General features: G+C 35.7%; 1 protein-coding gene across 1 annotated transcript in view; it reads right to left on the reverse strand.

Moving 5' to 3' along the window:
- SRFBP1 (serum response factor binding protein 1) overlaps nucleotides 1-25,292 on the reverse strand; it is a 106,098-nt gene that overhangs the window by 9,160 nt on the left and 71,646 nt on the right. Inside the window, exon 4 of the mRNA XM_074281520.1 lies at nucleotides 20,995-21,066. Coding sequence (XP_074137621.1) covers nucleotides 20,995-21,066 — 72 coding nt within the window. The remainder of the gene's footprint in view (nucleotides 1-20,994; nucleotides 21,067-25,292) is intronic.

Below are 25,292 nucleotides of genomic sequence, written 5' to 3' on the forward strand. Positions count from 1 at the left end.
TTGGATTGTACCTGGAAACAATGGAAATACAAATTAAGTATAAAAACATGGAGCCTGGTTTATAATAGGACACAAGAAGATAAGACCAAGTGATATTTAATAATGAGAAGGTGAGCATGATGCTCAGTGTAAATGCAAGAATAATTCAAAGAAGAATTGGTTTTATAACATTTGGAGAAGACATCCTGGAGACAGATTATGAAGGGACTTGAAAGGGAGGAAGGAGACTTTGGATTTGATGCTACAATCTTTTGTGTCCCTGATCAAATCACTCTTTGTATCCCTGGTACTAGGCACAGTATCTCATTGGACTAGGCTATTAGTAAAATTGTAAACTAGTTCAATAGTTTTTCAAAATCTCTAATGATGAGGAAAAATCAGTAACTGTTCATATCCTGCACTAGGAATATACTTGAAGACTGACAAAGACACATTTATAGTACCACTTTTTTCCCCCTGAGGCAATTGGGGTTAAGTGACTTGCCCAGGGTCACACAGCTAGGAAGTGTTAAGTGTCTGAGACCATATTTGAACTCAGGTCCTCCTGACTTCAGGGCTGGTGCTCTATCTACTGCGCCACCTAGCTGCCCTTATAGAACCACTTTTTAACAAAACTTTGAATCAGAGTGTTCATTGTTTAAGTAATGTATAATAAGTAAAACAAAGAGGTTGAATGTAATGGAATACCGTTATAGTTTAAGAAGTGATTAGTTCAAAGGATTCAGAGAAATACAAGAAACAGATGAAGAAAACAAAAAAAGAGAGGAATGAAAACAAACATAGACATATACGCTCAAATAGCCCTTCACCCACCCCCAAAATAATAAAGTTGAAATAACACAAATGCAACTAAAATCAAATTAATAAAAATGAGTAAAATAAAATGGATGACAAGATGTTTTCCTCTTGGTATATAAGTGCTCTACAGGAGAAAATTATACGTAACATCAGATGCAGTTGTTCAGTCCTTTGGCTTTTCTTTGTTGTTTTAAAAATAAAAAACATCAGAAACATTTTTTTTTTAACAGTAAGAAAGGGAAGAATAGAATTAAGGTTATGAGTGATAAAAACAATAAAAGTTGGGAAGGGGATACAGCTTGTATTTGAAAACAATAGAAATAAAACATCAGAGGTGATAATGGGACATTTCAGTGAAAGTAACATAGAAATTTGTCAAAATATACTGGAGGTGAGAGATCACATATGTAAGATTTCAGTATGAAGATAAGGCACTGCAGTGGAAAGAAATGGAAGGTGTCTGCTCTGCTGTAGAGGACTGCAGATATTGGGGAACTCTGAGAAAAGTATATTTGAAGCAAAGATAACTTATAGAGGAGTGTTAACTCAGTATCCTTAATGAGATGATGGTTCTCTAGTTTACATATATTTAATATGGTGATATAATGGTTCTCTAGTTCACACATACTCAGTGTGCTGTAGTGATGTAATTGTACTACGGTATATAAAGGCTGAGAGGACTGGAAATGAGACATTCCATCTTTGACCAACCTCCTGGTGGCTCTCCTGCCTCCTGCACTCCTCCACTAAGATCAAGGCTGGTCCTGAGGTCCTCCAGAAAGCTAGCCCAAACATTACACTCTGCTACTTCCTATTTGTGGACAAGTACATTTAATCTACCTGGAGACTTTGGTTTTTTTCATTTGCAAAATAAAGACTTAAATACACGAACAGTAAAGTCTTCTTTACTGTTTCTTCCATCATTTATAGAAAATAATGTTTTGGGATTTTTTTAAAGCATGAGCTCAGGTATCAAACATTAATATCTTGATATGCAAAGAATAGAAAACAATTATTATGTACAATTTTTTAAAAGTGTAACTTAAATTTAACACAATGAATAGGCACCATATTTGCTGCCTTCTGGAATTCTTTCTGCTCTCTTCTGGGTATTTTTAAAATGTTTTATTGACATTTTGTGTGTGTGTGTATGTGTTCCACTATCACTAAACACAACTTCTTACTATGTTCCTCCTCCCCATGGAGGGTTAAGTATGTATGAAGATGTATCTCTGGTCTTCTCTGCTGAAATAAAGCATGGTTTGAAGCAATTATTAGTCTTCTGAAGCATTATTAGACATTGTAATGATAAGAATTTTTAAATTTAAATTCCTTATAGTCACATTTTTCTCCTAAATAGACTTTAATCTACATTAGTTAATGTTTCTTTGAATCTGTCCAAATACTTAATTCTTACAATACAATGATACTGCATTTATTTGTGTACCAAAATTTGTTCAATCATTTTCCAACTGATGAACACATATAGTTTCTAGTTCTTTGTTAATAACAAAAACTGTTTTTATCTGGTGGGTCCTTTTCCTTTTTATTTGATCTCTTTGAGGCATATACCTAATACTAGTATATTACTGGGTCAAAAGACATATATGCATGGTATAGAGACTTTCAAGTTATAAACAGAATTGGATTTACCTCTTACATAACCACCAAATCGATCTAACTTTCCTCTGGGCCAATATTTTACTATATCTTGGAGTACATGCAATCTGACTGGGATGGGAGAAGAACAGGTTGATGGCTATACTTATAAAGTGAAGCAACAATTCTGGAGATGTAACTTCTCAAAAGAGAGTGGAATAATGGGAAGAAGACCCCTAGGTTATGAGGACTAACAGTACTACCCAATTGTTGATGGCAGGTATTTACTGACCATTTCCAATGATAAATCTTATTGGGTTTGTGGTCTGACTGCCTACATTCACCTCCCTATAGACAGGATTCTGTTACATAGGATTAATATGGCCCAAGTTTTTACTAGGGTTGGAAGGCCATCGGGTATCCAATTATATGATGATTTAAAGAGGAGTAAAAGGAGTATAGATACATCTCTCACTAATATGGGATATACAAATTATGAGGCTCACCTGGCCACCTGAAAGGATAATCCATATATATATGCATGGATAGGCCTCTTGGGTACAGGATGGAAGGGGTATAGAACTCCTTTATATATTCTGAACAGGTTAATAAGGTTATAAGCTGTAGTTGAGATTATCACTAACCAAACTGCCAGAGTCTTGGACCTATTAACAGGGTTGTAGTAGGTCTACTAGTAGATCAGAATATTCAAATTAGGGAAGCCACATTATAAGACAGACTAATGCTAGATTATCTCCTTGCAGAAAAAGGTGAGATTTGTAGGAAATTAAATCTGTCAATTTGTTGTATAAAAATCAATGATAATGGAAAAGCATAAAGGAAATCACCAAAGACATTAGAAAAATACTCATGTCCCTATACAGCTTGGTCCTCCCCCCTTTAATACATCCTGGTGCCTGCTGTGGTGAGAGTTGGCAGAAGCCAAGTCTTTTGGTTTTTGCTTGTCATTGTAGCTGTCACTGTTGTCCTACCCATTTGTTTGCATGATACAACTAACCTCTAGGGTAGTTAAAAAATTCTTTAATTAAAATAGTCTCAGTAAAGACCTCTGCTGACATAAGGATGATAGTCCCATAGATACTGAAGAAAGAAATGAACTGGAAAGTGTGGGAATAGCATAGAACCCTTCACAGAAGAAATGCATCAGGACTAGTATGAGAAATATTAATAAGAGGGATTAATTAAAATAAATAATTATTTCTCAAAAAGATTATGAGATGGAGTAGATCAGACCCTAGGGCTAAGTCACATGATCCCTACTCTCAGAAGGTTTTTTTGAACCCTATGGTTGAGCCTCAGGAAGTCACATGGCTCACAAGAAGCAGACAGCACCTGACCATTGATCAATAGCTGCTTCTTTTCCAGTTCATTCAATGAATTTAAAAACTAACAGGAAGGAGGGGAGTGTACTTCCATCTTGGTGCTGTAGAGGTAACCTGCTTTCAATAAAAGCCCCCTGTATTCTGAACTGCTCAGATAGTATGTTCTGCAAGTACTTCATGCAAGAACTGAATTAAAACTTTCTGTTGTATCTAGTGATGCCTCCAAGTAGTCACACTGGGTAGGAGGAGTTTAATATAACACTATCCCACATAGCCTTTTACCTCAAGGCTCATTCTCAACTAGTGTTGGCCAATACTACCCTCCCCGCAAAAATCCCAAACCAAACAAAAACCTCATCAATTAAGATCTGAACCAGAATCTAGGATCCTCCTGGTGTGATATTCAACATGCTGACATGAGACTGTTCAGTCAATATTACATTTCTAAAGATCAAAAAATATTTTCTTTGGATTTTTTTCCCCCCATCACTGTTAGGCGTACTTTTAAAACTTAATTTATTTTTTTTCTCAAGTTACTTCCTGTGGGTTAAAAAAAAAAAATTCTATTGTAAACTTCATAAAAATATAGTTGCTTCTTTGAAAACATTTGGTTTCTTTTAATGAAAAAAATATAATGGGAATTTGAGTAACTTCCCATATCAAATAATACAAGTTAAGAGCCCCTTAGGAATAGAAAATTAAGCAATGAAAAAAAAAAAAAAAAAAAAGCAAAAAGAATTTGTCACAAGTCTTACAGAAAAAATAAAGACCAAATCACTATTCTACTGATGCACACCATCTTCACTCCATAGGTATCCTCCAGCCCTAGATCACCCCAGAAACTGCAAGGCCTGGGGTAATTTCAGGAAATAACTTTAGGAGTTAACTATTTGGCAGTTTCCCAAGATGGCAGAAACCACAATTCTTCCAGGCATTTCTCTTCTCCCATAAACACATATTAAGTAATTTTAGGCATTAAGGTAAGGGTTAAAAAGCCTCTAGAAGCAAGGAATGCAGTTCAAGGCATGTGGGAGGACCTGAGGGATGAGAGGTTCTGAGGCACAGGCGAGTCCTACGTGGAGGTGGGGCACAGCCCCATGAGGCGGTGTCTGATTCCATGTGGTACCTGGTGCTCTCAAAGCCTAGCACGCCTCCCTCCTTCTTCTAGGGCCAATCACATTATACCAGATTCCTAGAGGACTTCCCCTTTTCCCCATATCATCAGTGGGGTATAAATATGTGCTATCTCGGAATAAAGTTCTCTTTTGCTTCACCCCTACCTAATGGTGGTCTGTCTCTATGGGATCCGGGTTGGTGCCCGAAGATGGGGTAAGTGTGGCCCAGCAGTGGACAGGCATTAAGAGTAGCTCTAAGGGGAGCTACCAGGTTAGAGTAGTCCATAGGGGTATAACAGACTATAAACTGATAGTATGCTGGAGGAAATTGTACTATCAAGACAATTTGGGGCCAATCAACCATTCAATTGCTTGAAAGAAGGGGTAGTAGTTATAGAATACTGAGTATAAAAAGCAAGAATAAAAGAGGATAAAAATGCTAAATTGTGTACAACTACTTAGCAAAACATAAGAAGAAATGGATTACCAAGATAAGAAGTGAAAGAAAGATGGAAAAGAAAACTAAGTAATAACCAAGTAAATAACACTTTCATCAGTTTTCCAGGGGATCTAAATACCTCTGACTCTTTTGCAACAAGTCTCTTGGGAACAGCCCTGGGACTTTAGAAAAATTAGATGCTGAGAGCACTATGGAGTTTGGAAAAATGAAATTGTAAAAGGCAAAGAATACACTCTTTTACAATAGTCTTCCTGAAGTGATGTTTGAACTGGTCATCTTGAAGAGAAAATAGGAAATTAAGAATTGGAGAAGGAGTGCACATAGCAGATGGTACTTCCCAAGAGAATGGAATAAAAAAAACCAAGTTATTAGCAAACACATCATAAAAAATGATTGACAAAGATGCAAAAACCTGACCAAATAAGATAAATCAACAATGCAAGAAGAAAGCCATGTCAACAGTGATGATTTTCAAAGGAAGTTGAGTCAAAAACCCCATGAGAAAGGTGAAAATAATCTAAAAGGTACCCAGAAATGACAATAGAAACTGAGAAACTTTCAAATGGTTCAGATCAAAGAATTAAGTCAAAATAAAGGGAAAGATTAGAACTCTTAAGGAAGAAATAAAGAAATCTAATCAGGAACCAAAGAATTTAAAACAAATGACAAAGACATCTTCCATAAAAGCAGATTCTCTGAAAAGGGTAAACTTTGAATCTGAATGAGAAAAATACAAAGGCAGAAGGAACATTAATAGAATAAAACCAAAAATTTGGAAGAACACATGAGAGTTCTACAAAAATAAAGTGACTATGTTGATAGGATAAAAAAAATGAATGAATAAACATGAATTTATTAAGTACACTAAGCACTGAGGATACAAACAGAAAAGCAAAGTTGTTTTGTTATGCCTTTTTGTCCTGACTCAGTTTCCCTAAATTGTCCTGCCTTGGTTTCCCTGAATTGTGACCTAATTGTTCTGGTCAATCCTGCAACCACTCTTAATCATCAGAACATTTGATAAGGATAAAAGATTTTATATTTAGAATATCACAATGCCTCTCTCCATTCTAATCTATCGGAATATCAGATACTGTCTTATCAAGATGCCTTTCCCCATCTCCAGGGTGCCTCCCCTCATTATGTCATCCCCAGCTCCCCCTATCCTGTCAGAGTGCCGTTCCTGCTCTCAGCACCCAGACTCCTCCCCTGCCTCTGTCTACCCCCTATGTCTGAGCCGCATGTACCTATGTCATTGAGAACTCACATTGTTTGTTGGATTCTTGGAGACAATAGTCTCATTCAGCCCTGGGACCAAACCATGGATCCCTTTGGTCCCAGTAAATCTCTCCCTTTCAAATAAATTATTAAATATGTTCTAATCTCTATCTTGCCTCAATTTCTCTGGCATTACAGTTTTTATTCTTAAGACTATATATCCCAATAATAGGAGATGAACACATATAGGAGTCATATGGAAAGGCTTGGTGGACTCTGAATGAGAATAGATAATCTAGAGACTAAAGGTCTGCTCAGCTAGCATTTATCAAATACTTATTAACTGAAACTAATAACCAGACCTCTATCTTAAAAGTATCCCACTTATAGTAGTGATCCACCAACAAAAGGATAATTTTTCCTCTGAAGTATTAATTTACTGTCTCCAACTATTCTGCTTCTGATTTTTCCTATTTTACCTTTCATTCCTTGATTCTTTAGTCCACTGATATTTGTCTTCCTTGTGTAACTCAGAAATATATATATATATATATATATATATATATATATATATATATAGACTCTATTAGCCCATATTCATGTCCTTGTCAAATACACTAGCTTCATGAAAAAATATTTTGTTTCCTTACTAATTCTTTCATTATTATTTGAAAACATTTAACTTTCTGCTATTTTGTCAGTTTGTATTCCAAATACTCTATTCATCACTTGGAACTTTTAAAGGAAGGATCTGAATCCTTCCCTTTTACTGAATGGTTAGTGGTTTTCTTAAGATACTCTTTAGCTTTGCAGCACATTACTTTGGCCAGCCAACTATCTGTATTAGTCTCTGGAATATCATACTCCAATTTTTTTTTTCCTGTAACAACAGATTTGCCATACATTTCTGATTGGTTCTTTTTTTGGGATTTGAAGAATTCAACATTCTTGGATTAAATTTTTTTTTTTTAAGTATTTATATTGTAGTTTCATGTAATTTCTTGGAGACTGTCATTCAGGTTTTTTTTTTTTTTATGATATACTTATAAAAGGTAAAAATAAGTATGCAAAAAGCTAATACAGAACCATTATCTGACATTATATAAAGCATTCTAATCTGCCACTTTGCAAATTTCTTGTCTATCACCCATCTCAATCTATTATGAAGGGTACTACCCTCATTGATTTTCTATATATGTTTATTTTCAGTAATCTTTCCATTTATACAATATAGTCTACTAGGGCTTCCTCTTTTAAGCAAATGCTACTTGAAATGCAAAATACTTTAATCACACTTTAAAACACCGAATTAGATCTTAGACTTCAACAGGATAATTTAAAAGTAGAATCATCTGTAATCACACTAAGATTTCATTAAGTATTTAGCATAGATGAGAAGACTGGTAGATTTTTACAGTGGCTGAATTATGAAGTAGTCAGTTTAAAGTAAAGTAACATCAAATCATCTCTGAAAAACTGTGTCAGTACTTTGCAATCTTAAGACAGTAATTTCAATAATGTAAGAAACAGGTTTTAACAGATAAATATCAAACTGATTCTAGTTTATAAGTAACTATAAAGTCTTGAACCTATTTATCTAGATAAACAGAATACTTTTAATGGCAAATAAAATTCCAGTTTGCCAGGAAATTAAATTTGTCAACTAGCCTTGATAGAGGTAAGTGTGTTGTAAGCATGTGATACTGAGTAAATCTCTAAACCTCTCAGTGCACCAAATGAGATGCAGAAAAAACCTCAGATTTATATTGCCAGAGGAAGTTCCTCAATTTTGCACAAACACCACTGAAATCCCAAGTCTGATTCAAAGTAAACAACCTCTTGAATGATCACAATCTTGACACAGAAAACTTGAGAAGGATTGTGTTCCTTTGTTTTTTGGCTGGATAACTGAAGAATTGCAATGTATAGATGAACAATATAGGTGGGCCGAAGGAGGGGCTAGAGAGGAGAAGGCTTTTTTAAAATTTAAGTGAGCCTTTGTTTGCAGTGGGCCCTCTGGCTCCTCTCTAAGGCAAGCAGGGATATGATTCTCTCTCCTTAGGGACTTTTTGCTATCATTAAATAGGTTTTTATTGCAGTAGCCCTTAGCTGAATTTTTTGTCAATGCCTTGAACACATTATCATGAGTCCACAGTTATTGTAAATAATCAGAAGTTATGATGTCAATCCCTGAGGTTATTTTTTTCCTATAAAAGAAACTACTGATACATTTCTTCACTAACTCCTTTTAGGGGCTTTCAAAATGATACAATGGCTAACTTCTTTAGGAATTTAGCCCACCTTATAGCACTGCAGGTTAATTAGGAACTGCCCACCTTATGGCAGCAAGTTCTCTAGGAACTTTACCTGACTTATGGAGTCTCTTTGTTATAGCTAACTCCTTCAAGGAGACTTAGTCCGCCTTATAAATGGAGAATTTCACTAGGGAAATTAGTCTGCATCTTTCCTTTTGTTAATCATTAACCTTACCCTTTTGGAACTTAACCCATAAATCAATGATGTAAGAACAAAAATCCTTACCTCTTAATTTGAAGATGGTTTAAGCCTACAAATTCTTTTGAGACACCTTGTGATACTAGCCCATAACCCCAATATATTTTTGAGGTTCAACTCCCATAACTCCAACAATATGAGTAATTTTATTGAATTATGGAGAGCTTAAATAAAAAGTCATTAACATGGCACATATTGCCAAAGAAAGTTAATATTATCAGAGGTTAAATTCTAAACTTCCCAATTCCTTAACTTACTTTGTTTCTGGTTAACATTATAACAGCTAGTAATTCTGAGTGGACTTGTTTCTGGAGAGAAATTCTACTGGGAAAAATTAACCTATGTTTACCAAGATAATGTGATATGTGTTAATTGTCTCTTTTATTATTTTCCAGGAATTTAAATTACTTTTCTTAAATGGAAACATTTAAAAAATAAGACATTTAGATGTAATTTTTATGACTAGATTAAAAATAAGTGAATCAATATGATAGGGGTTGAGGTCCCTTTAAGATTCCTTTCTAATTGGCCAACCACCATGGCTGACTTTGATTCACAAATCCTGGTCAAAAGCATCCTTTGGAATATCTGGGCCCAGCCCCACTATCAGCTCAGCTTCCCCCAGATCTGAGCTATCTGAAAAGCCCACCAAGAACTTGGGGATACCGCCCACAATCCCCTTCTAGGTATAAAAGAGCCGAGCTAGAGCTCTCTCTTTGCAGGAGCCCTTCCTCCCAACACATGGTATCCTTCGGACCATGTAAGGGTTCCTGCCCGCCCAGCGGCCACCTCTGGCCCTGGCGTCTTTCTAACTGAGCCTTACTTCCAAATTTCTACAATAAACTTCATATTTATCAATCTAGGTTTTCAGGCCTGTAAATTCATTTACAGAGGGCACTGCACCTCATGGGATTATCTTACTATTTATGTGCCGACAAACAGGGTTCCCCCTTTCCTTTCCTCATTTGGTGGCCCGCCAGGGGACCCTGAAAATTGTTACCCCGAAAACTAACCTTAACCTTTTCAGGTCTCTCAGAACCAATCTTCATCCTTAGCAGTTTTGAGCAGCTTCTGGGAAGAATATCTGTGTTCCTACCCTCGTCTCACTCTATCTCTAAAACAGCCAGCACCCAGACCAGGTTTGGGCTGCGAGCAAAAGTCTCCCATGGAGACTACTTGCTTTTCAGGCAAAAAAAAGCCCTCCTTTTGTCTAACTCTCTGTCTCTAAAGGCCTCTTCTAGAGACAACAGTCCTTCTTTTCCAAGGCATTTCTAATCCCTTTATCTTGCCAGAAAAGCCTGCCCTCAGGCCAGAGACACATGGGAGAAAGTGTCTCTTCTTCACCCCTCCCCCCACCACGTGGCCAACCCTCTTGGGTCCCAGGCCAGCAGTCTCCTTGATCTCTTCTGGGGGAGAAATCTGTGTTTGAGCCCTTCTCGCACTCCACCGTAGTGGTCAGGCTGCAGCCACGAGGAGACGGTCAATGGATCGGGGTGAACTTGGAGATGTGTCTCTACCCAACTGCATGAGTCCTCACCTTTGCCACCGGAGAAGCACTGGGTAAGATAACCTCTCTCCTCTCCCATGTGGTTTGGCAACCTGGCATTTAAATGCTTCCATCCTGTCCCCTTCTTGGGGTATAGTGGGGAGATTTGGGGACTCTTTTCAAGATCTCTAGAAATGCCCCTCCCATAGCTTTTACCTGGCTCTTAAAGGCTTCCAACCCTCTCAGAGAACTAGCTTGTCCCATACATTTTAAAATGGGATTCGTTTCCTGATTTAGTCATCCTGCATTAGAACATGCTCTCTAGGCTGGATATAGGATTTTAAAACCTCCCAATTTTTTCCTAAGCCTCAGGGCATACTTACCTGCTTTCTAAAGCCTAGACAAAGAATTTAAACTGCTCAAGCCTTTCTCTGTCTCAGCTCCTAGCACACTCTCCTATTTTTCTTGATTGACATCTTATGCCCCTGCTAATAATTAAAAGATGTCCTTTCTAGTTCTAGTCCTGGCCAGCCTAGAACTTCAGAAAAGAGATCTTTGTAAATTTTGGCTGGGGAACAAAATTCCGAGTCCAGGCAAATTAATTGTTAAGAGAGTGAGAATAGTTTCTTTTATCTTTTCCTCATCTGGACTGCAGCGGGAGGAGAATTAAGAGATTGAAACTATTTAAAAAACACTCCTTAATTACTTTTAATTTGGCACCTCTCTAGAATCTTTCTCTGTTCTGACAGTTCTCTTTTACTGCCTCAGTTTCCTTAAACTGTCTCTTTCTTGTCTCAACTTCTTTGGCATTTCAGTCCTGGAAGCCAGGGATATTGAATAAGAATAGATTTTCCCTCAAGCTGCCTTTTAGAGAATGGCTAAATTAACACCTGAATTCAATGAAGAATTCCAATCTCTACTAGCCCAACCCCCAACTTTTTTTTTCAGGAGTCTCATATCTCCAATTAGGGTCTGACTTTTCTAAATGTTCCAAACGCCCCCACACCCTATTCACTAAGGATGGGTGGATTCTCTGCATTAAGTACCTGTAGCCTCAGGTAAATGCTAGTTGCCTTCCCCTCCCTCTGCCTCTTCTAACAGAGTAGGGAGGGGCCATATGGGATTTCTCCACACCCACCTTCCACAGAGAAAGTTCTGAGTGAGATAGGCCAGCTTTCAAATTAATGGATCGATTCTTTTAAGACTCATTAAAACTGGGGGACTTACTAAAGCTGTATGAGAAAAACTTTATTGCTACATAAAACTTTGACTATTGCTATTTCAGGAAATGTACTACTCTGTTATGTATAATCTGACAGAGGAGGAAGGAAACAGATTTCAGCTGCTCAAGAAATTGGGAAAAACTGATATATTATTTCATTAAGTTCAGGCTGAATTGGAAACTATTTTACTCTTTGCTTAAAATTTGCTAGACTATGATTTGCTGAGTTATGTTTTAACTTTGAAATCCCTTATTCAATCTTTGGGATTATTCTTAGAAACAACCAAAAATCAGACACCTGTCCAAGGATTGGCAGTTTCTCTGATATGTTTCTCCCCTCCTGTTACCCCAGTTCCTTAATTATTAGTTCAGCATTTCGATACTCTAATGGTTTGGGGTGGCCTGTCTTGGTCTAATTGCATAATTTACTCAGAAATCTGTCCTGCCCAAGGAGAGAAAGAGAGAATGAAGCTCTCAACTGACTTAGGGTGCTCTCTTAGGGAAGCAGGACTGCCTTGAGCACTGCTACACAGCAGAGACTGAGTTAAATGCACAAATGACCACAGACCCAAAGACTGTCCATCTCTGGCTGAGATGTCTCCCCAACTGCAGAGATTCGAACAGTGAGGCTTATGTGTCTCTCTGAATAAGGAGTGCTGTTCTATGCTAATAATTCTGGGGTTATCAGGGAGAAATTGGTCTCTCTAGAGACCTACTCCAATATTGCTCTTGCCTCTATTTCAGTCTTCCTGTTCATGAGTTAACACAAACCCCCACCCTCTATCAGCGAAGTGGGACAGCTCAATTTCCCGGGACTTGATTGATGTTGTCTGGAGCTCTACACTCAAGCCAAGCATTGCTCATTGAGACATCATGGCACAGCTCTGGCGAAATTAAAAGTTTTTGTCGTATTTCTCTCTCTCTCTCTAGGATGCCTAAAGGGAATGAAAGCTATAGAGTTGGGGTCCAGTTACTGCCTCTCAATAAACTCCACTGAACAGATTAACTAATCTATCTCCACCCACATTGACAGGGCTTCCCTGCTGTTAGGACACAGCCAGCAAAGCTAGCCCCTTTGAAGCAAAAAGGTTGGGAAAGAGCAATAAAATTCAAACTTAGCCTGGGCTTCTGTGAATGTCATCCACACTTAGGGAGGATTTATTTCTAAAAGTTTAACTGCTAACTTCTTGAATTCTCTTATGTGGAATCAGACATTCTGTATATGATTGTATCTGCATTGGGTATTTTTTAAAAAACTGATTTGTATGAATAATTTTTACTTATGAAACATCTACTTGGATATGAACTCATTGGGACAAATTCCTTACTGTTATCAACATAAGGTTATGATAAATATTTGTTTAAAAAATCAGAGCAATAGTCAATAGAAATTGTTAATGCAATTCAATTATGTCATACCTTGCTGTTTCTAGCCTGATTATATGTAACCGTTGTATCCTAAATGCGTGGGCAAATAAGTATTTAGCCTGATCATCTGTCTGCTACTGGACAACTAATAAAGATCTGTAAGACCAAAACTGACTTCTAACACCTGTTGGTTTCCCTTTATCTTGTTAACCTGAGACTCTCAGTTCTTCTCTTAGAGCAACTCCTGCCTCCAGACACTCAGAAGCAGAGGTGCCCTTTTAATACAAATCTCTTCTAGACCTAAGCCTTAGAAGACCCCAGTCTCTGCCCTGAATTTGAGCAGGAAGAACTGCCTTCTCACCACCACAGAACACCACAAGGGTTGACCTGGCTCCCCAGCGTCCTGCTCCCTGGTAGGAATTTAAGGTCTGGCCTTGTTTCCCTTTTATCTCAGGACAGCCCGAACACCTCAGGGGCCGGTAAGCTGGGTAGGCTATGCTGATATTTTTCACCCCTCCTCCATAAAGAGTGGGGAAACTAGGAAGGAAAAGATTCAGGATCTTTGCTTATTGAATAACCAACTCTCTTCAAGAAAAATAGCACAGTTTTTCCAACATTTCCAAGACCTTAAATTGCATTCTTATCTTAATCTGCAGCCTGACAACTTGGAGATCCCTAGACCCTGCCTTACAAAAGAGCAGTGGTTCATTAAATCTACTAGATATCAAGGCCTCTTGCCTCCCCCCTCTGAGTCCACACCCTTTAATCCCAACCCCAGGAGAAATTAGCTTTCCTGGAAATTAAGGATGAAAGAGCTAGGCTACAAATAATCTTTTCTCTCAGCATTTTCTCCGATTTCTCTTTGATAGTTAGATGGGCCATTAGCTAAAGGCCCTATTCTCCTGAATGTCACCATCTCCACCCTGGATGATACCCCACTTTTAATCTGTTCCTGAGATCTGTTTTCTCTAGGCTTCACACTTTGGATTCTCAGCTGCCTTTCAGCCTGGAGAACACTGACTGGGAACAACTGACCGGGACACCCCCTTGATGCCCTGCTGCCATCCCCCATACCTCACGCTTCACCTCCTGGCATGAAACCCCAAATCTCTACGACTCTTGTCAGCTCGAAGAGTTAAGAGGAGATCGACGCCCCTTTTCCCACATGCATCTGGAGGTGATGTTTTGAGGGAGGGAACAAGACAAGGGACCCTGCTACTCTGAAGATCTTTGGAGAAAAGATTCAACCTTGCCTTAAATGAAGGACACTGCCCCCAAATTTTTCTTAAATGAATTTAAGTCTCAACTGTTTAAGGGGGGAAATGATAGGGGGTTGAGGTCCCTTTAATCCTTTCTAATTGCCCAACCACCATGGCTGACCTTGATTCACAAATCCTAGTCAAAAAGCACCCTTTGAAATATCTGGGCCCAGCCCCCACTATATGCTCAGCTTCCCTCAGCCCCCACCAGATCTGAGCTATCTGAAAAGCTCACCAAGAACTTGGGGGTACTGCCCACAATCCCCTTCTAGGTATAAAAGAGCCAAGCTAGAGCTCCTTCTTTGCAGAAGCCCTTCCCACCAAACACATGGTATCCTTCCAGCCATGTAAGGGTTCCTGTCTGCCCAGCGGCCACCTCTGGTGGCCCTGGCGTTTTTCTAACTGAGCCTTACTTCCAAATTTCTAAAATAAACTTTATATTTATCAATCTAGGTTTTCAGGCCTGTAAATTCATTTACAGGGGACACAGTGCTTCATGGGATTATCTTACTATCTATGTGCTGACAAACAGGGTTCCCCCTTTCCTTTCCCTCATTAAATATGTCAACAAATTATAAAAAGGAGAGAAACATTGCAATGGAATTCATTTATACTCTAATTTTATATCATTTTTCCTAATTTATATATCTGGTTTTTTGAATCTTCCTAATAAGACATTATTAAGCTTTTTTCCATGTTATTTTTAACAGCTATAATGAAATATTTTCCTTAATTATCTCTCTTAGAAGGATATGTTTATGTAACAATAGAACAGTAATAACAATAATTAGCTATTTCTATAGTATTTTCAAGTTTTCAAAACACTTTTATATATGTCCTCATTTGGTCCTCACAATGACTCTGTGAGGTTTATTATTGTTTCCATTTTACAGAAAAGAAAACTGAGGCTGAAAGATGTTAAATGACTTGCCAATCATCTTTAAGCCAAAATCTCCAACTGCTGTGCAACTTAGTTTCTATTAGAAGAGGTACATTTATGGGAAGATCTGAACAAGAACAGCAAAGAATAAAAATCCCTGGACAGGCAATAATCTTCACTTTATCAAAACTATATTCTTACTCTATTTCCTTCCTAATTCTCTGTTTATTTTATTTATGCAAAGTTTTATATTTTATGAAGTTCAGTTTTACATTTTATTTTTTAGTGTCTGATTCTTCATGACCCTATTTGGAAAAGATACTTGAGTAATTCTTCTTCAGTTCATTTTACAGATAAAAAATAGAAGCAAACAAGGTAAAATGACTTGCCCAGGATCACACTAGTAAGAGTCTGAGGCCACATTTGAACTCATAAATATAGGTCTTCCTGAACAGCATTCTATCCATTGAACCTTTCATTGCCCTTTCATTTCATTATATTCACACACACACACACACACACACACACACACACACACACACACACACACACACACACACACACACACACACACATTATATATAATGAAATAATCATTTCATTAAAAATTTTTCTTAAATCCTGTCAAATATCTCAGAAAATTTTAAACAATAAACTATGAAAAATGAGATTTAATAGGAAAACAGATTCATACCAGTTGAAAGATTTTGTTTGTATTTTAAGTAATAGGCATAATAAAGCAAGTATAGCTCACAGTACTGAACTTTTAAGTCAATAAAGCCTTTTACACCTGCATGAAAAATTCTTTATCACAATGGAAGAATAGAGGAAAGCTACAGTTTTATCTGGTTTACAAAGGATGTTTACCATGGAAAATTCAAAAGAAATTGTGGTTTTCCTATATTTAAGGTCACTTACATTACAAATAGATTCAAAGGAGAAAAAGTAATCTTTTTTGTTTTTAATTTTTATTTATTTTTATATAGTTAAAAAAATTTAGCAATCATTTTTCAAATGGTAAATTTAGTTTTTTCAACGGTATTTAGTAAAAGCACACTAGTATTTTTGGAGAAAGAAGAAATCCCTTTATATGCAATTGTATTTCAATTCTTTAAAGAATCAAAAAAGTTCAATTTACAAATGAGTTTCTAGTTCCATAAGCCTGGCACAAAGGTTTTGTGGGCAATATTTTACATTCAGATGCTGAAAAAAATAAATGAAAGATGTTAAGGTATTATAATTCTTTTCACTGATTAAATTAATTAGACAAAATTCCAGATTAAAATGAAGGTCATAGACATATACAGTAGACTTTAATTGTGTTGAAAAATTGCCAACTACGAAGTAAAGTAAATTTAAATTTCAGTTTTATTTATTCTAATATACTATCAGCATGTTAATTATATTTTAACAAAATAAAGTCCTAGTACTGGATGTTCTGTTATACTGACTTTAAAATGTTTATCATCTGTCCTGTTCTCAGTATTCTATGTAAATGTTAAGGATTTTATTTAATAGTCAGTAGACACCAAATTTCTTTTCTCTCAATTAAAAAATAAATTTAAATGAATTCCTATGCTTCATATTTTACTGTCAACCAAATATTCATCACCAAAGCAGTTCATGTGGGATATCTGTTCCTTTTTTATGCAACAACCTCACTTTTTAGAAATGCCTTTCCCACTTGAACAAAGTAAAATTTTCTGTTTGCATATTATATGACAGTGTCCAGTGAGGAAACCCCAAAACTCTTAAAATCTCCTTGGACTCTGCCTCAGGGAAAGGACCCTACCCCAAGCACAAACAGCTTTATGCTTATCTAAAAACCTATTGAATTCTATTCAAATTCTAATGCTGGCTGGAACTCAAGCCAGAAGCCAACCTGGGACTTCACCCACAGGCCCCTTCAGATTATCTAAAGCCCCCCTATTATAAAAAGGGCCAAACTGGAATCCATTCTTTGCAGAGATCCCAAACATGGCATCCTTATGCTGGCCATGTCAAGGATTCTGGCCCACTGGACCTGTGGTTCCGGTGTCTTTTATCTCTATCCTCAACTTTACTAAATAAACTTTACTTCCAAACCCCACAATAAACCTCTTTTATCAATCTAGATTTTCGGGTCTGTAAATTCCTTTATAGAGGACTCTTGTGCCGCTACTAGACCTCATTTAACTCCCTATCCTTGTACCAAATCCAAAGGGGTTGCAGGGGAGCTCTATTTGACTCCCTGTACCCTGAACCTGCCACTAGATCTCAATTAAACCTAATTTCATTTAGGTACTCCTTATCTAGTTCTCATCATGTCCACCTACTTAAATTTTTTTTTAACTCTAAAACATTAGGTTATTGAATTCTAAAACTTCACTATTTTTTCCCATGAACCAGCCCAAGTCAGCTCATTAGTATTTCCTTTAAGATTTAAACTCCTTATGAAGTAGTAGCCCACTCACCTCCAACCCCTCCCCCGCCAATCAACTACCTATGTATGAATTGGTCTTTCTGAGAGTTATATGAATCAACTACAGCAGATTCTCTGACCAGAAAGATTGGGCAAATCTCTCTTTCTGCCTAATATCTTTGGACTGACCTTTTCTGGAAATTTCTGTACTTTGTGTACTCTCTATTGGATTCAGTCATACTTCCTCTGGTCAAAACTTAATGTCTACCTGTTTATGACATAAGAGAGGGTAGACTAACCAGATACACTTATTTGAGAACTAATCTTTCTATAAGTGATGGGACAAGTACCCTCAAATCAGTTTCTCATCACTTAAAAAAATCATAAGGTTTTATTCATGCCATTCCTTAACTTTAACTTTGTATTCTCTTTAAATATGTAATTTAATTTCCCTGCTTTTTTTCTTCTGCCTATTCCTCACCCTTTAGAGGGCTACCATTAGACACAAATGTTATATGTAAAACCAATCCATATACTTTTATTAATCAGTTCTTTCTCTGGAGGCAGACACTTCTTTCCTTTATATGTAGTAAAAGTTATTAGAATAACTGTATACAATGTTTTCTTGGTTCTACTCATTTTACTCTTCATTGTTTTATACAAGTTTTTCCATGTTTTTCTAAAATCAATCAACTCACAGTAGTATTTCATTATAATCACATACCACAACTTGTTTAGCTATTCCCCAATTGATGGATCTCTGGAATTTCCAGTTCTTTATCACCATAAAGACAGTTGCTCTAAATATTTTAGAACATACAGCTTTTCCCCCTAATCATCTTTGGAAACAGAATTTGTTGGGATATTTCTGAGTCAAATAATACAGGCAGTTTAATAATTCTTTGGGCATAATTCCAGAATGCTCTTCAAAATGGCTGAATTAATTTACAAATCCACTGACAGTGAATTAGTGTCTCAGTTTCTCCACAACCCCTCCAAAGTCCAGCATAACATCTAGTTTTCAATCATGGGAACATGGTGGTATTTTTATTGATAAAAGGAAAATTAGAAAAAAGAGAGTGGGGCAAGAAGAAAGATGGACATTGGTCAGGGATATAATAGACTGTGAGACTGAAGGTCAGAATGGAGGTCAGAACTCAACAAAAAGATCTTAGACTTACCACATAAAGACAATTATTACAAACTTGGAGCAGAGGAGATAAGCAAATGAAAACAATATAAAAGAGAGATGAATAAAGGGACTAAAACTAAATCTTGGCCTAATTCAAGAGCTGTATTTGTGAAAATCCAGGAGACTATAAAAGAACAATCAAACAAGTGAGAGAAGAATGGGAAAGAGTAGGTCATAATAACCTATAAAGGAAAACGTAGAAAAGAGAAAATCAACAATATTGCAGAAAAGGCAAAAAGGAAAAGGATTAAGACAAGGATTAAGATTACTAACATTTCTGCTAATTATAGACTCAGACAATAAACAACCTGGGGTAGTAAGAGATTAAGTGACTTTTTCAGTTACAGATTCAGTAGGTGGTAAGACCCAATATTTATATCCAGGTTTTCTATCCACTAAATCATATGGACTTTTTCATTTGCTTTATTTAAAGAAATTCCTTAAAGTCTTTTCTCAGTGCCTATTTACTCTTAATTTACTCACAATTCCAATAAATTTGGTCATCTGATTTTCCTGGCCACAAGCAGAAGAGAAGCAACAAATTATGAGATTGATGAGATTGCTATAGAGGCAGGGACACTGATAAAAATGAGAAATGACAAGTTAATTTTCAAGCAAAGAAGGAATAAAACTAAAAGGCATAAAACAAAATTCAAAAAGAGTGAGTCTGGGGGATTCCTCCATAAGGAAACAAATACCTTATAGAATTCAATATCCCAGTGGAAGTATTAGTTTTCCTCAACAAAGCACAAAGAAATCACTCGCAATAATGGCCATACATAATCTTTACAGGGCTGTGTGTGTGTGTGTGTGTGTGTGTGTGTGTGTGTTTTTTACAAAAAATTATATCCAAAATAGTTAAAATAAAATGTAAAAATGATGAAGAAAGAAAGCTTTGGTACAGTTGTCTGAAAAACTGAATTATATAGAAAACTCATTTCCTAGATCAGCACGAAGAAGGTATTATAAACAGATCTCTGGTCATCCTATTTTGTACATGTATGAGACCTTTGTTTCAGAAGAGCCCATTAACTTTGGAAGACCTCAAAACCTTCATTATTCCATGACAAATAGTAGCCTAACATCTTGTTGTGGTGGAAATATAAAAACAATTCATGTTTTTTGGAAGTACCTGCTCCAGGGGGAAAAAATCCTAGATTAATTTTAAGACTCAGAATTGAAGTTGTACTATAACTAATGGCAGGAGTAATTGACTTCCACAGCTGATTCCCATCTTTACCACTATCTAACCAAATATTAAATTCAGTAAGAAAATAGCAATTATTGCTATCTCCAAAAAAAAAAACAACAAAAAAAAAAACAACAACAACTCAATATTTGTATTATGGCTTGTTGAGTAGCATTTTGGAGTTAGCTTCCTGGAATAATTGCTATAAAAACTGAAAGTAAATTATCAAAGTGAGGAAACTGAGGCCCAGAGGTGAAAGTGATTTGCTCAAAGTCACATAACTACAGTCAGTGGAAGAACTGTTCTCCCACAGAGACACAAATGTCAAAATCAGTTTTAGTTACTTTATCAGGCTTTATATTCTGTGAAAGAATCATAAAACAGCATAAAACTTTTCCTAACTGAATGGATTTTTTTGCCCAAGTATGCTTTAGTTTAAAAACTTCTGATATTTTAAAAATTCAGATCTCCTATAGGGAATTTAGCACTTTTCACACTTTTTTTTTAATGTACAGAATGATATAAACAGGGAATATAACAAAATAGGAGAGGAGAAGAGGAAGACTGGGAAGAAAGAGATATTTTCCTTCTCTAAATGAATGCAAGTATAATTTGGTTTAATTCTTTTTTATCAATCAAATGTATGATCTACATAAGGAAATTTTTCATAAATGAACTCACATTTACTCACCATGTTTATGTTACATAAAGTATAACTGGCTTTTAGGAATGTTAGAGCTATGCTGCGGTTACAATCCAAACGCCACATTATCTTTAAAATCTGTTTTGCATTGAGTACTTAAATCTCAAAAGCATAATAAAAAATGACAAATGTACTAGATTCTTAATTACTTATTTTCTTTAAAAAGACAGTAAAATGTGATAGACAAATATGTAAATCACATTAACAAAGAAAATGATGAAATGGAAGAATCTATAATGCACATTACCTTTTTGCAGATTTTTTCAAAGTTGATATCATCGTCAAGAGCAGATTTAGTTACTTCATCAGGCTTTACATCCTGCAAAAGTAATCATAAAAGAAACAGCTTACTTTTTCTAGCTGAATTAAGTTTTTTCTATAAATAGGTCTCAGTTTAAAAACTACTAATACTTTAAAAACAAACAAAAAACCCTCTCAAGTTAACCCTCTATTGTTTTTGTAGGAGCAGACAAACCAGTATATAAATTATAGGGGAACTGATTCATATCACAATAAGATTCTTCACATTGCTAAGGGAAACATCTCTAGGATTCTTTAAACTTAAGTTTTTCTAGGATAGTTAAAATGATTTAATTTATAATGTTCTAAGTCAAGGAACACCAACAATTATTTACAGAATCAAAATTACAGATAAACCAAAGAAAAATGGATATTTGGGACGTAAGTTACCAATTAGGAAAAATGCCTTGCAATATCTTGGAAAAGGTATGATGAAGGAATAGGAGGTATTTCAGTCACTACCCATGAAATATTAAAATAAAATAAAAACTTAAGAAAAGGTCCCTAGTTCACTGGTCACATATTCCATGGAGAATTTATAGCAAGACATACACAAAATCATGTTATAAGAAGACATGGGTAGATTAGAATTTATACAGGGAAAAAGAATAACCACTATCAGCTCACTAAGAGCCAAGGAAAATATCCAAGAAATAGATTTAATTAACATAATTTTGGGGCAAGACTTGTCAATTAAAAAAAAAAAAAGCTTCTAAAGAAAAGTTGAATTTATATGATTATATGCAAATATCTGTAATGTTTGAAAAAAAAATCTACAAAAATTTTAACTTCATTAAGAAATATTACCATGTATTTTTTTCGTGCCTCAAGATTTTCTAACATGTAATATTTAAGAAAAAATTCATGAAATGATTGTATATCATATTCTTATTAAATACCCTAGAATCTTTTGGCTCAATTATACGGAAAGATCCTGTGTGCATCAAAATATCAATACTGCGCTCCAAAAAATAATAGATCAAAATAGTGTAATGAAATTATATGCTCTCACAGTATATTCTATTTCGTTTTTTTCTTGGTACTCACAGCTATTAGCAGTATTTGGTGTCTAGGTCTTTAATAAATGCTTGTATATACCTAGAATGTACTCTCTTTAACTCCATTTCTTTACATAAATGGATTGTTCCACAGACCTCTACAAAAAAGCTATTTTTACTTAATGTAGATTTGCCTGATGGAAATGGGGAAGGGAGAGAGAGAAGAGAACCAAGGACAGAGAAGCCAGGCTAAAGGAAGAACACACAACTCAGGGTCAGCCACCTCAGGGCTGGGGACAGACAAATGGAACCTAATACATGATTGGCAGTACTTGGTGCCTAGTGTATTCTCTCAACATGGGAGACCTCACACCAAATTCGTTCCAATGACTTCTGCTTTTATACTTGGAGTGTTGTTTTCTGTGTATGTGTTTTTAAGGCTCTTTTTTTTTTTTTTTTTTGTATGGGGAATGGGGGGAATGATAGGGGAGGGGGGAGGTAGGGAGGAAAGAGCAGACTGAGAAACACTTAAGTAAAGGGGAAAGGAAAGAAGAGAGAATACAGTAATGTAAAAGTACTTTTTAAAAGTTGTTTTAGATGAGTATTTCTTTACACAAAGATGAATTTTTTTCATACTTTTTGTATGAAGTGAGAACTGTTGGTAGTTCATCCCTTCCTTTTTTTTGCTGAGGCAATTGGGGGTAGGTGACTTGCCCAGGGTCACACAGCTAGGAAATATTAAAGGTCTGAGGCCAGATTTGAACTCAGGTCCTCCTGACTTCAGGGCTAGTGCTCTAACCACTGCACCACCTAGTTGTCCCTCTTTCTTTCTTTAAGATGCAAGATGAAGCCCTTCCTAATCCAACCAAATGCTAGTGTCTTCCCTCTAAAACTTTCTTGCATTTAACTATTGTGTATGTGTATGTGTGAGAGAGACATATACATACTCACAAGTAAAAATAAACATATATTTGTATCCCTCGCACAGTGGCTAAAATATATGAAGTGCTTAATAAGTATTTGTTGATAATTATTTGTTTCCCAAGGTCACATATAGCATAGCTGGGATTAAACAAATTCCATGTGTCTAATTCTGTTTTTTCTCATTATATCATGCTGTTTCTTTTATAGATGAGAAAGTTGAAGTTCAAAGAAGTAAAATGAATCATCCAAAGCCATACACATACATATACACATACCCATGCCACCTTAATGGTTAATATCCAACATACACTGATATCTATATATGTATATGCATATATGCAGATTTGCATGCCTAGTTAATAGTAGCTCCAGAAGCCATACTCATAGGCTGGTATTCCTACTGTTAATCCATGCTGAGAATTCACTGATTTAAAAACTATTTTCTTCATATCCAGGCAATATATACTTTTTCTTGATACATTGTATCAAGATATAATACTACGATAGAACTTTTTTATTTTGAAAAAACACTTATGAAAAGTTAAAGGTCATCTTTAAAAACTTTTTAATGTGATCCTTCAGAAACTGACATTTTAAAAATTAAATATTTTTAAAGTTAAAATCAGATAATTTTAAAGAGTTGGCAAAGTACGTATCATCTGCTCCAATCATCTCATTTTATAAATGAAGAAATTGAAACCTGGAGAAATTAAGGTACTGATTAAAGCTCCACAATTGGTAGCATGGCCAAGTCTAGAATCAGATCTCAATTCACAGTCCATTGTTCTTTCCCTGATATGCCATATTGTGAATGTCGATGAAAGTTACTAAAATGCTGAACTCTTTTTAAATTATTAAATCAGATTCAGAAAGAATGATCCTGACCCTCTTGTATGCAAAACTATAGATAATATAATGCAATCAAATGAGCAATGAAGTTGAAGTCAGAGAATTTAGATTTGAAATCAGGTTTTGCTACTTGTAACTGTCACAATATTCTTTCACATTTTTGTTTCCTCAAAAGCAAAACAATAGGATTGGACTCAATGATCTGTATAAAACTTCTAATATTCCATAATTCTATGAAGAGAAATTCATCTAATTTCTTAAGAGTTTCTGTTTCAATCATTTCAAATAATCAAGTATCAAATAGTCTAAATGATGACTCAGTGTGTCAGGATCAAAATTCTTTATGATGGAAAGCTGTAATATGTCATTTTTCTTTTTTTTTTTATTAGTTTTATAACTATTACATTTTTTTGACAGTACATGTGCATGGGTAATTTTTTACAACATTATCTCTTGCACTCCCTTCTGTTCCGAATTTCCCCTTCTTCCCTCCATCCCCTCCCCAGATGACAGGCATTCCCATACACATTAAATGTTATAGTATATCCAAGATACAATATATGTGTGCAGAACCGAATTTTTTGTTGTTGTTGCAAAGGAAGAATTGGATTCAGAAGGTAAAATAACCTGGGAAGAAAAACAAAAATGCCAACAGTTTACACTCATTTCCCAGTGTTCCTTCTCTGAGTGTAGCTGATTCTGTCCATCATTGATCAAGTGGATCTGAGTTAGATCTTCTGTATGTTGAAGATATCCACTTCCATCAGAATACATCCTCATACAGTATTGTTGTTGAAGTGTATAGTGATCTCCTGGTTCTGCTCATTTCACTCAGCATCATCATGTAATATGTCATTTTTTCAGGAGAGCATTGAACACTTATTTAGAAGTTGTATACATATTGGCAGCTCAGATTTTAAGAGTATCCAAGTAAGATTATTCTTTTTATTCAGTTCATATAAAGTGGTTTTGTACTTTCCAAATTATTATAATATGGATTAGATTTTTTTCTAAGTGGCCTAGTTATAAGTTCCCAAGAATAATAAAGGGCCAAGAAAAGTCTGGTTGCTTGGAATTTTCTTGGCTTAAATGGCTGGAAAAGGCATGAGAAAGATTTTCCTGAAATGAAGAATCTGAAGTAGCAGTAACTCATGAGATAGCTACCGTGATCCAAACCTTTGTGATATATTCTGTACCCGGAAATCTCATTACAGTTTCTCTTCAGTAAAAACAAAAATTCCATTCCTAAAAAACTGGTCTACCAGATGGGACTTTAACAAAATTGTTTTCTCATAAAAATGCCAAAGGAATTTCCAAATAAAAGATATGATTTCTCCAACCAATTTTTAAAATAGTTTATAATTTTATATTTTAGTTTAAAATTTTTAAGTTGAAGTGTGAGGTTCAAATTTAGATTTTGCATTTTATGAAAATAATGATATAAATGATTAAAGACAACATTCATGAAGATTTT

The sequence above is a fragment of the Sminthopsis crassicaudata genome, chromosome 1 (assembly GCF_048593235.1).
Source record: "Sminthopsis crassicaudata isolate SCR6 chromosome 1, ASM4859323v1, whole genome shotgun sequence".
NCBI lineage: Eukaryota > Metazoa > Chordata > Mammalia > Dasyuromorphia > Dasyuridae > Sminthopsis > Sminthopsis crassicaudata.